Raw genomic sequence first — 10,628 nt, 5'->3', positions numbered from 1 at the left:
TTTGCTCGAGAATGTCTTCGCACTTCAAAAGCAGTCCAAAAATTCAAAAGTTCTGTTTAAAAATGGACCCATCTCTCTCCCCCTGGTTCATCCCTTCCTAGTCCCTCAAACACCTGGCTCCACCCGCGGGAGGGGCGGCTCCCGGGTCTTCCCGCCCTCCCCACAGGGGCCTCCCGCACCACCTCGAAACACAGCCCCTGGGCCCCCGCCTCCACGGCCCCCCAGAAGCCGCGGCTACAGCCCTATTCCCCGAGGAAACACACGGTTGGCGCCCCGCCGCCCGCCCTGGCCTTCCTCACCCCGACGGCGGGGGAGCCAGAAGCGGAGCCCCTCGTCCTCAACGGCTGTGCGCGCGGCCCAGCGGGAGCCTCCTGGTTGGGGGGCCCCTGGGCCGGGCGCCCACCGGCCCTGACACCCGCTTCTTCGGTCAAGGGAACGGACACAACTGCCTCCCGGGAGGGCGCTGCCCGCCGCCCGCGGGGCCGAGAGGGAGGGCGCTGCCCAGCAGCACCCGGGGGGGGGGGGGGGGGCGCGAGCGGCCGGGACGACGGGAAAATGGACGTTCACGCCGCGGACCACCCGGCAGGCCCGGGGCGCTTACACGAGCCTGCAATCACCGAGGCGTCTGCGGAGGGCAGGGAGGCGGCGAGGAGGGAGGAAAGGGCCGGGGCGGCGGGGCGCAAGGAAGGCGGGAAGCGGGGAGTCACCTGAGGGGGCGGCTTTCGCCCCGCGGCCTGCGCCCCTCCCGGGCTGGGGGCCACGCGGGCCCACGGGGAGGCGGCGGACGCCAGGACTTGGGGTCGCGAGGTTCGGCAGAGACGCGAGGAGGCGTCCCGGGCCGTCCGTCCCGTCTGAGGACCCCTCCGGGAGCCTGAGGAGAACGGGACACCCCGCGGCTGGGGGAGGGGCGGAAAGAGGGGGCTCAGGAGCGGGTGTCGGAAGGCGGGGGCTGCGTCCGCACCCCCAGAGGGAGGGGCGACCGCCCCGCAGGCCCCGCACGTCCGCCAACGAGGCCCCGCCCCCTGCTGGCTGCCCTCCCGCTCCCGGAGAGATCGTGGCGAAGGTTCTAGAACAAATAACCCCTGTGAAGATGGAAGAGCAGAAAGAAGGGCCCGGGCCTGCGGGGTAGGACAGCGCCGCCGAGGGCTGGGCCCGGGGTGCGGGGCTGCGGGGGGGGGGGGCGCGGGCCGGAGGCGCCCGCGGCGGGGGGGGGGGGGGGGGGGGGGTCGGCATCGCTGCGCCTATCGCAGCGGCGCTGTGTTACTAATCACCATAGTAACGCAGTTACCATGTGGAGAAAGTACATAACGCCCCACACAACACACACAGAACAGTCCAGTGACCATCACCGTCCCTCTCGGGCCGCGCTCCGGCCCGCGCTCCCGCAGCGGGAAGAACGAGGCTGCCCCAGGGACTTGCTGCAGGCTTTGGCCGGAGCCGCGCCCTTGGGGAGGCACTGAGTCAGGCCCCAGCTCTGGCCCCGCGTCTGCGTCTGAGGGTGGGGGGCAGAGGCAGGCGCAGAGAGACACCCCAGGACAACGGCTGCAGTAGCCCGGGCGCCTAACGGCAGGCGTGCGGTCGGCGGGGCCGCTGACCTGTCCCCCTCGTTGCAGGACCGGCCTGCCCCTGCCACCGCCCGGGCCTGAGCCGCGCCCCCACGCGCCCCTGCCGGCCCTGCCGCCTTCCCTCCTGGGCGCCGTGGACCCGGCCCACCTGGGGCTGCCGGAGAGCGTGGCCTCGGTCACCGTGCCCATCCGCCTGGATGCCCTCTCCTGCCTCCTGCACAGCGCGCTCCTCGGGGCCTGCGCCCTCCAGCAGGCCTGGCCCTCCTGCCCCTGCTCCGGGGGGTGCTGGCCCCCTCCTGGCTGCGCCACGGGTCCACCCAGGGTGCGGGGGGCTCGGGAGGTCCGGCCCAGGCCAGGCCGGGGTCGGGGCCAGCGGCGATGGGGCCCTGGGAGGGCCGAGCCTCCAGAGAGGGGCTGGGCTGCGGGCGCAGGCGCTGCTCCCAGGAGCCCCCCCATGAAGCCACCATCCCCACTGGTACCGCCTAACCCGGATGGGGAGACGGAAGCCCAAGGCCCTGAGCCAGCCGTGGACATGGCGCCTGCAGCTGAGGACTGGGAGACAGAGTATTAGGACCCCGTGTCCAGCAAGGCTGGGCCCCGCAAGGCTCCCCGGGAGGATTCTTGGAGCCCTGTGTCATTGCAGCCTTCTCAGAGATACCCCAAGAAACAACCCACCCCCATTCCTCTTCCCCCAAAACCTCAGGAAGGGGCCGTGTGGTCACCTGGTGAGACCCCCAGTGATTCAAGATCCCAAGTCAGAAAAGAGCCCTGAACCCCAAAGCCGTGCCAGAACCCAGGCCTCGCCCTGTTGCGGACACCCTCTCCGCCACAGGGATAGCACACCTCACCCCCAGCCCTGGTGCGCCCCCGGCCCTGCTCCACCCCAGCCTCGTCCCTAAACCAGAGCTCTGGCCAAGGCTCTGCAGGCCCCACGCAGGCCACTCCAGGTGCAGTGTCCTTCCCAGTCACCCCTCCCCACCCCCTCCCAGCTTCTTCACCCGCGCCCCAGCCACCCGAGCCAAGCCCACCCTCATCCCAGCTCCACCTCCCTGCAGCCCCAAACCCAGCCCCGCTCCCCCACAGCCCGCACCATCCAGAGCCCAAGCTGTCCAGACCCCCGCAGCCCCTGCCCGTTTCCTGTCCTGTGTGAATAATAAACGCCTGTCCCCGTTTCCGTCTCTGTGTGTGCTTAGCGCCCAGTGGCTGCTGCCAGCAGGGGGGTGGCAGGGTGGCTGGGAAGGTCACGGGCAGGGGCCAGGGGACCCACGGCGGGGAGGGACGCTGGGGCCCTGCTTCAGCAAAATCTTTTTGGGGCTTCTGCAGCCGCTGCAGTTCTGCCCGCTGGAAGCTGCTGGGCCCCGGGCCATTGTATGGGGAGGCTTAAGGGCTTTGGGGCACCCGGGAGCAGAGCGGTGAGTGACCTGGCTCGGCCCAGTCAATACAGAAGGACTGAAGCAGAGGGAGGGCTCAGGGCACGCCCCCCGCTCAAGTAAGACCAGGCATGGACCTGGGCCCTTCCTCCCCAAGACCTAGGGGCCCAGCGTCTTCCTCTTCCGGGATCAGCAAGTCCAGGTCCTGGCCCTACTCCTCTCCCTCCCCTGGTGTCCCAGCCCCAGGCCCCTGCTCACCTGGGACACCAGAGCCCAGGCCCCCAGCCTCTCCCTGAGACCCAGAGCCCAGCTCTGACCCCTCCCCTCCCGCAGGTCAGCATGCACAGCTTCGGGGGCGGCCTCCTCTGCACGTGCGGGGCGCCATCCTCCTGGTGGTGGCCACGGCGACAGACAGCCGTACACGCTGTCAGGGTCCCTCGCCTACCAGGGCCTGTGGCGCTACTGCCTGGGCAGCAAGTGCTACCTGCAGCCGGAGCGCATCGGTGAGGCTCTGGGTGGGGCCCCGCTGGGTGGGAGCCCCAGGGCAGCACCTCATGGCTGCAGGCCCCTCAACTGGGGGTGGAGAGTGTGGTTCAGAGGGGGACGCAGCCAGCCAAGGTCACTCAGCACAGAAGGGGCAGAACTGGGGTGTGAGTGTTTGCTCCCAGTCCTGGTACAAGACAGACTGACTTGGGGATCCAATAGAGAGAGGAAACTTCTCCTGGGGAGACACAGGAGCCGGGTCAGCAGACGCAGCTAGGGGTGTGGGAACAGCATTTCCTAAATAGCTGCTGTGTGTCAGGAACTGTGAGGTACTGGGGTACAGAAGCAATACAGACCCTAAATTTGCTCAATTTTAGACAAGTTATTTCTGCGAATCGCGGTGCCAGGCCATGCAGGGCAGATGCACGTGTGTGTGCATGCATGTGTGTGTGTGTACGTGTGTACATATATCACAATATGTATTTTTAATGTGGATAAAAACGCTGCTTGCAGCGCGGGGGCCCTGCAGCCTGCATGCTAACAACACAATATAATAATATCCACACGTATCACCTGGACAGGCAGGTACGCACCCCAGGAAAGAGACACAGATTGTGTTACATGATGTCTTTTCTACAATCCACATCCCCTGAAGTTAATAACCTGCCGCCTGTTACATCATAGGTGCTCGACAGCAGCAACACTCACACCTGGTGTTTCTCCAGGGCTGTGTCCCACCCGCGACTCTGCGCGTGTGACATGGTCTCGCTCCCTCCAGTCTCCCAGCAGCAGGAGAAAGGACCCCTGTGTCTGCAAACCAGACCAGGGACTTCACCTCAGAAAGACAAACCTTCTCTTGAGGGCGTGTGGGAGGAGAAGCCAACCCTCTCTGAACCCCGGTACATGACGGGCCTTTGGAGATTTCACCTACCCCATCTCACTGAACCTGCTCTGAGAGAGGCAGCGGGCGGTCCCTTGCAGGAAAGGTAAACCGAGGCAGGGATCTGGGGTGGAGGCTTGTCCTGGGCAGCCCAGTCCTGACTTCCCCCATTGTCTGCATTGGGCTGTCTCCTTCCCCACCCAGCTTGAGACTGGGGACACCCTGGGGACACCAGAATCCTCTCCGCATGGTACCCAGGCTGGGGTGGGGTGAGGGAGGCAGGAGGGAGGTCTGCACATTCCTTTGACCCAAAACCGAAATCCCCCGGGACGCACCACAGCCAGGTTCCTCCTGGGTGTGCGCCCACACCACCGCGTCCACACCGCCGGCCTCTAAGTCAGTTGTAAGTCACACACCACATTCAGGACGGGATCCCCGACCTGACTTCCCGTGCACCGGCGCGGGCAGGCGTTCCCGGGGCGCGTGGCTCCTGCTGCTGCCGCCAGGGCTCGGGCCGCAGAGGGCCTGGAAACTCGGCGCGCAGTCCCAGCCCCTGGTGCGAGCGGCCGCGGCCCAGGGCCCCTCCAGGACATGATCTGAAAGGGTGTCTTGACCGACAGCCGGGCAGTGGCCGGGCCCCCACGCGGCCCACTGGGCTGTGCACCCCGGCTCTCGCCCTCTCGGAGCGGCCGAGCCGGACACGGGCCGGAACCCACTCGCCAAGCCGGACACGGGCCAGAACCCACTCGCCGAGCCGGACACGGGCCGGAACCCACTCGCCGAGCCGGACACGGGCCGGAACCCGCTCGCCGGGCCGGACACGGGCCGGAACCCGCTCGCCGGGCCGGACACGGGCCGGAACCCGCTCGCCGGGCCGGACACGGGCCAGAACCCACTCGCCGAGCCCGGACACGGGCCGGAACCCGCTCGCCGGGCCCGGACACGGGCCGGAACCCGCTCGCCGGGCCGGACACGGGCCGGAACCCACTCGCCTAGCCGGACACGGGCCGGAACCCGCTCGCCGAGCCGGACACGGGCCAGAACCCACTCGCCGGGCCGGACACGGGCCAGAACCCGCTCTCCGGCCCTCGAGCTCGGAACCGCCGGGAGGTCTCGCGCCGCGCTCTGGGGCTCCCCGGACTCGCTGGGGGCAGAACCCCCCGAGGGGCGTGGTCTCGGCCCCCGGCGGCCGGGAGTCTGGCATTAACGGGGCGACACGCTGGCTCTGTTCCGGGGTGCCCCTGTTCCGGGGTGCCCCAGAGGGACACGGGATGCCTCGGGGAGGCCTCACCCGCGCGAAGTCAGGACAAGGCCCAAGGGCAGGCACCGGGGAAAGCTGACAAGAGGCTCATCCGCACGGGACTGGCGTGGAGGGAACGGGGGACCCGCCAACGCATCCTACCTGTCACGCGTCTGGGCGGCGACCCCGGCGCTCGCTGCGGGCAGGCAGGTCCCGGCGGGCAGAGCCACTGTCCGCTTTGACCAAATATGGCCGCTAAGTTCCGCCCCGAGTTCCCAGCAACCCCCACGCCAAGAAGCCAAGTGTCGCGGCAGGTCTCTGGCATTATGGGAGTTGTAGTCCTCGGCGCTTGGGCTCTTTGGCATTGGCGGTAGCAGTGGGTGGAATTCATTCAGGACAAACTGTTCCCCAAATGATTTCTTACGAGGGTTGGAAGGGAGGATTTGTTCCTGGCTTCTCCCAGAGCTTCTGGTTGTTCCCTGACCAACTCTGCCAGTCCTTGGCACGAAACTACATTGCTTGATGTCTGCGTCCATGTCCACGTGGCCTGTATGTCTCCGAATTTCCCGGTTTCATGAGGACACCCGTCATGTTTTTGAGGGACCCACCCGACTCCTGTGTGGCCTCATCTTAACTGATTCCATGTGCCATGGCCCTATTTCCAAATGAGGTCATATTCTGAGGCCCTGGGGGGTTGGATCATCAAAGTAAGAATTTGGAAGGATGAGAGGGGACGCTTTTCGACTCATAACAACATCCGTGGAGAGAAATAGCCAGGAACATTTTCCACTGAGACTTGTACAAGGCAAAAGACTGCATTTTGCAAGGATAGCATTTCGGTGGCCAGGTGGAAGGGTGTAATTGTCAGGGGTGCTGGAGAGACAGTTCCTGGGAGAACGAGGGCTCAGAGCTTTGTGTCCAGTGTCAGTCCCGTAAGTGCCTGTGCCGTTTCAAGGCTCAGTTTCTTCACTTGAGAAATGGGGATAAAAATAGTCCACACAGCTTAAGGTTGTTGGAAGAAGCAGTCAGGCTCGTCCATAGGAAGAGCATCTGGCACCTGCTTGGCCATGGCTAAGAGGAGGATGAGATCATGATATTTTTCACAAAGCATGTCCTGGGAGCCCAGCCCGGAGCTCAGCACAGGGGAGAATGACCCCCAGAGCTCTCAGCGTGTTTTCTGAGCAGGATTGGGAGCTGGCGGCACAGCAGCAAAGGAGAACGCAAGGCCCTTTCCTCATAAGGCTGAGGAGTCAGTGGGGAGACACAGAATTGTCCAAAATAAATGTGACATTTTCAGATCTGAATGAGTGGTATGAAGGGGATAAATGAGAGCACAGGAGGCAGGATAAAATGTGAAGACCGGGAGGACACAGGAAATCAGCATTCACTCACTCATACGTTCATTCATTCGTGAGTTACCTGGAAATAAAATCTGCATGATAAAGTTGATCAGATCATCAACGTGAGGGTTGGCACCTAGCCCGCAGCCCTACAGATTTCACTCTGTTGAAACTGCTCCAACAAACACGTTTGAATTTTATTTACATAGATAGGAACAGCAAATCATTGACATTAAAAAATGTACTTATTCTTGACACAGGGGCTCCTAGTTCTAAGTTATTTTGACCTAGAGAAGCACAGATGGATGAGCAGAGGAAGGCAATGCAGGTTTCATCTCCCCTTTCTCAGGAATGCCCTGCAGAGCAGCAGGGGCTGGGGACCTGTTGTTAAATCTCCTTTATCTGCTCTTTGGTCGGTAGGGGTGAAAGGATGGGCTTTACCCTCTAGTAGCAGATTTTTGCAGAACTGTGTCTGATGTCAGCGGCTTTGCTTAACCGTGTGCTAGAGGGAGGAGCTGTGTTTACACTAGTATAATCACACATCCTGCAAGCACCTCTCCAGGCAGGGGTGCAAACCAAACCCCTGCTGGGCTGCTGCTTCTTCTCATTTTTTTTTTTTACATTTTAAAAAGACAGCTTTATTAGTAAAAGGAGAAAGAAAAAGAGAGGCATCTGCATAGTCGCAGGTGGGCAGGAGAGCCGCCTCTGCTGGGCTTCTTCTGAAATAGAATCAGCCCAGTCGCTGTCCCCAGGGAGCAATCAGCCTGGAGGAGGAGATGGATGGGAGTCACAGTTCAGAAGTGGAGTGAGGATGACACTGGAGGCATGCTTTCCAGAGGAGGGGACTGGAGAGCTGGGCTTTAGAGGATGAATAGGAGTTCGGTGAAGAGGTGGGTGTTTGCAGAAAGGTAGAGGAGAAGCTGGGTTAGGGATATGGAGAGAGGCGAAGCTTTGCTTCCTGAGGAATAGCAGTGTTTGTCACCAAGGGTGGAAGAGGGGTGGGGGTGACTGTGGGGTGCCCCCACAGCATACTGGAATGTCACCCGAGCCTTCATGATCCTGTCTGCGCTGTGCGCCACCTCCACCATCATCTTGGGAGTCCTGGCCTTCGCTCAGCAGCCCACCTTCAGCCGCCTCTCCCAGCCATTCTCTGCGGGCATCCTGTGTTTTGCCTCCAGTGAGTGGATCCCCTCTCCCCGTCCACCACCCCGACCCTCAGCCCCCTGCTCCTCTCCAGCCTCAATCCCTCCCACCCCTGGTGCCAACTCCAAGACTGTTTCTAATCCAGCCTGTCCTGACAGCAGCTGGCGCACTGGCCAGAGCTGCCCCACAGGTTTAGGGGTGCGGTCCCAATGAGTCTGCCCTCGCCTCACCTGCAGGTGGGGTCCCCAGGCCACTCTTTGCATGTTGACCAACCAGCTACATATTGGGGGGTTCCCAGGGCCCTCTCAGTTTAGAAAACTCAGAGCCCAGGAAAGCCTCCTACGTACAGGGATAGTGTTACCACGCTACCTGGACCTCACGGGCTCTCTCTGAGACGGCTGCTCTGGCAAACGCAAGTGTGGATTTCATTTATACAGGTCGGAGCTGCCAGCCATTGACATTAAAAATATAATTCCTTTTTTTATTTACTTTTGCGTAGAAGAACTGGGGTATAGGCAAGAGGTGCAGGGGTGAGAGGATTCACCAGAGACAGAGTGGGGAACAGAACAGGTGGATCTACTGAAACACATGGCTGAGGGGAGACAGGAGAGGTCTGCTGTGACCTCTGGGTCACCTTCCTGGCCAGGGATCAAATTCATGCTGCAGTGGCTGGTGATAGCTTCATAGTGCTACAGCGCTTAACCCCAGTGCCACCCGGGAGGCTCCCCAAATTATAATTATTCTTGACAGTGGGCTTTGAGTCCAAACTTATTTTCACCTAAAGATATGCCTATGCTGGAGGAAGGCCCTGCAGGTTTAATGCTCCCTTTCCATGGAGCTGCAGAGGCTGGGGGCTTATTGTTAAATCTTTATCTGCTCCCTGATCGTCAGTGGGGTGAAAAGCCGGCTCTACCAGCAGATTCTGCAGAGCCGTTTCTGACTTCAAGTCACGCAGATGGCCGTGCTCTCCAGACAGCCAGAGCAAGGAAGGTCATTTTCCAAAACTCTGTCTGGTGTGCTCACAGTTGCAGGGCACACACCCCCAGGCCTGCCAAACAAAGAGACAGTGAGGGCCTCCCTGGTGGCACAGGAGTTAAAGACAGCGCTGTCAAGCTATCTGCAGCCACTGCAGCACGAGTTCCATCCCCAGCCAGGGAGCTACCCACATGGCGCAGCAGACTTCTCCTGTCTTGCTCGCTGCTCCCCTCAGCAGTGTATTTTGTCAGTCTGCCTGTTCTGCTCCCCACTCTGTCTCGGTGACTCCTCTCACCCCCCACCCCACCGCACCTCTGGCCTGCACCCCAGGTCTTGTATGCATAAATAAATAATTCTTTTAAAAAAACAACAAAGGGATAGAGAGGGTGAGGCCCCAGAGGGTCCCGACCCGGAGCTGCCCCATGGCACCAGGGAGGTGACGCTGCCCTCGCCCGCCAGCACAGGACCACCCAGACTTCCCACCGAGGCCCACTCCAAGGGCTTGATTCACCCACCAGCCCCACGCATGAACGCACTCCCGCTCCCCTCCCCGAGGCGGGCAGCTCCCTCGACTCCAGGCCCCAAGCCTCTGTCGGGGCGGGTCCTCCTGGTCACCACTGAGTCACCTCAGCCATCAGCTCAGGTGTGACCGGGAGGCTCCGGAATAACAAAGCCACGCGCTTACTCAGGCAGTCCCGAGGGTTCGGTCTTCTCCGGGGAGCCAGAGACAAAGGCCTGTCAGGTCCACTGAGACGCAGCCACCCTGCCCGCCCCACCCGCCGACTCCCCATTCTTCACCCCATGGCGAGTGAGCCCCCGCCCTTGGCTTCTCACCTGCCCGGCTACCCCAGCCCCACCTCCAGGCCCCAACCCGTCCCCGCAGCCACTTGCGCGCCCCCTCGCTCCCCAGCCCTTCTCGTCCTGTTGGCCTTGGCCATCTACTCGGGGGTCACGGTCAGCTTCCTCGGCCGTCGCTTTGGGGACTGGCGCTTCTCCTGGTCCTACATCCTGGGCGGGGTGGCCCTGCTCATGACCTTCGTCGCAGGTATGAGGGCGGGGTGGGGGGCAGAGAGGGCTGCGCCCCAGATGGTGGGACGGTGAGATGATGGGGTTTCCCACCTGGCCCCCAGCACTGAGAGGGAGGGCAGGCCAGGGAGGGTGTTGTAGGGTGTTGGGTGGCGCAGGGGCTGGGGGATGTGGGGGGAGGGGGGCTGGGAGACCTGGGGGGTCGACTGGGGTCTCTTCTCGGGCAGGGACCTTCTACATGTGCGCCTACCGGATGCACGAGTGTCGGCGCCTGTCCGCTCCCCGCTGAGCACGAAAGCCCCCCGACTTCATCCACAAGTGAAAGTGAAGAGGAGATGCTGAGCTGAGGAGGCGAGGGGGAGGCCTAGAGGCCTGGAATCCTGGGTCCTGGAGGCGTGAGGAGGCTCGGTCCTGGCTCTGGGTGGCGGCCCCTGACTCCTGTGTCCCACGGGGGAAGGCCGGAGACCCCACCCATGGGGGGTGTCAGAGAAATGGGGTACCCATTAGAGTTGTGTTTGGGAGCCTAACAAAACTGATGTGAAACTACAGGCGGGTGAATCCCCGGGGGCGGGGTGCAGAGAAACACACAGGGGTGTGGTGCATGGG

General features: G+C 62.6%; 2 protein-coding genes across 2 annotated transcripts; both read left to right on the top strand.

Annotated features, from left to right (window-relative positions):
* Positions 1–1,090: 1,090 nt before the first annotated feature.
* Positions 1,091–2,723, top strand: CUNH19orf84 (chromosome unknown C19orf84 homolog). The gene is made up of 2 exons (XM_037515563.2): positions 1,091–1,125; positions 1,614–2,723. Exons 1-2 carry the CDS (start codon positions 1,091–1,093, stop codon positions 2,134–2,136), a joined length of 558 nt encoding a protein of 185 aa, XP_037371460.1. The 3' UTR covers positions 2,137–2,723.
* A 551-nt stretch (positions 2,724–3,274) lies between these two features.
* LIM2 (lens intrinsic membrane protein 2) lies at positions 3,275–10,314 on the top strand. The gene is given in 6 exon segments (XM_037517145.1): positions 3,275–3,308; positions 3,311–3,346; positions 3,349–3,438; positions 7,906–8,055; positions 9,907–10,041; positions 10,250–10,314. Coding segments are annotated over 6 exon segments (507 nt in total). The 3' UTR covers positions 10,312–10,314.
* The last annotated feature ends 314 nt before the right edge of the window (positions 10,315–10,628 follow it).

This window comes from Talpa occidentalis, unplaced genomic scaffold (assembly GCF_014898055.3).
Source record: "Talpa occidentalis isolate TD23 unplaced genomic scaffold, MPIMG_talOcc4v2.1 talOcc4.17, whole genome shotgun sequence".
NCBI classification, from domain to species: Eukaryota; Metazoa; Chordata; class Mammalia; order Eulipotyphla; family Talpidae; genus Talpa; species Talpa occidentalis.
This window is presented reverse-complemented; position numbering and strand designations above follow the sequence as displayed.

What these genes read in the sequence shown, in the direction of transcription:
- CUNH19orf84 (XM_037515563.2), top strand. Translation starts at nt 1,091, where the DNA reads ATGGAAGAGCAGAAAGAAGGGCCCGGGCCTGCGGG. An exon ending in GAAGGGCCCGGGCCTGCGGG is followed by an intron (nt 1,126 to 1,613) that starts GTAGGACAGCGC and finishes CCCTCGTTGCAG; the next exon opens with GACCGGCCTGCCCCTGCCAC.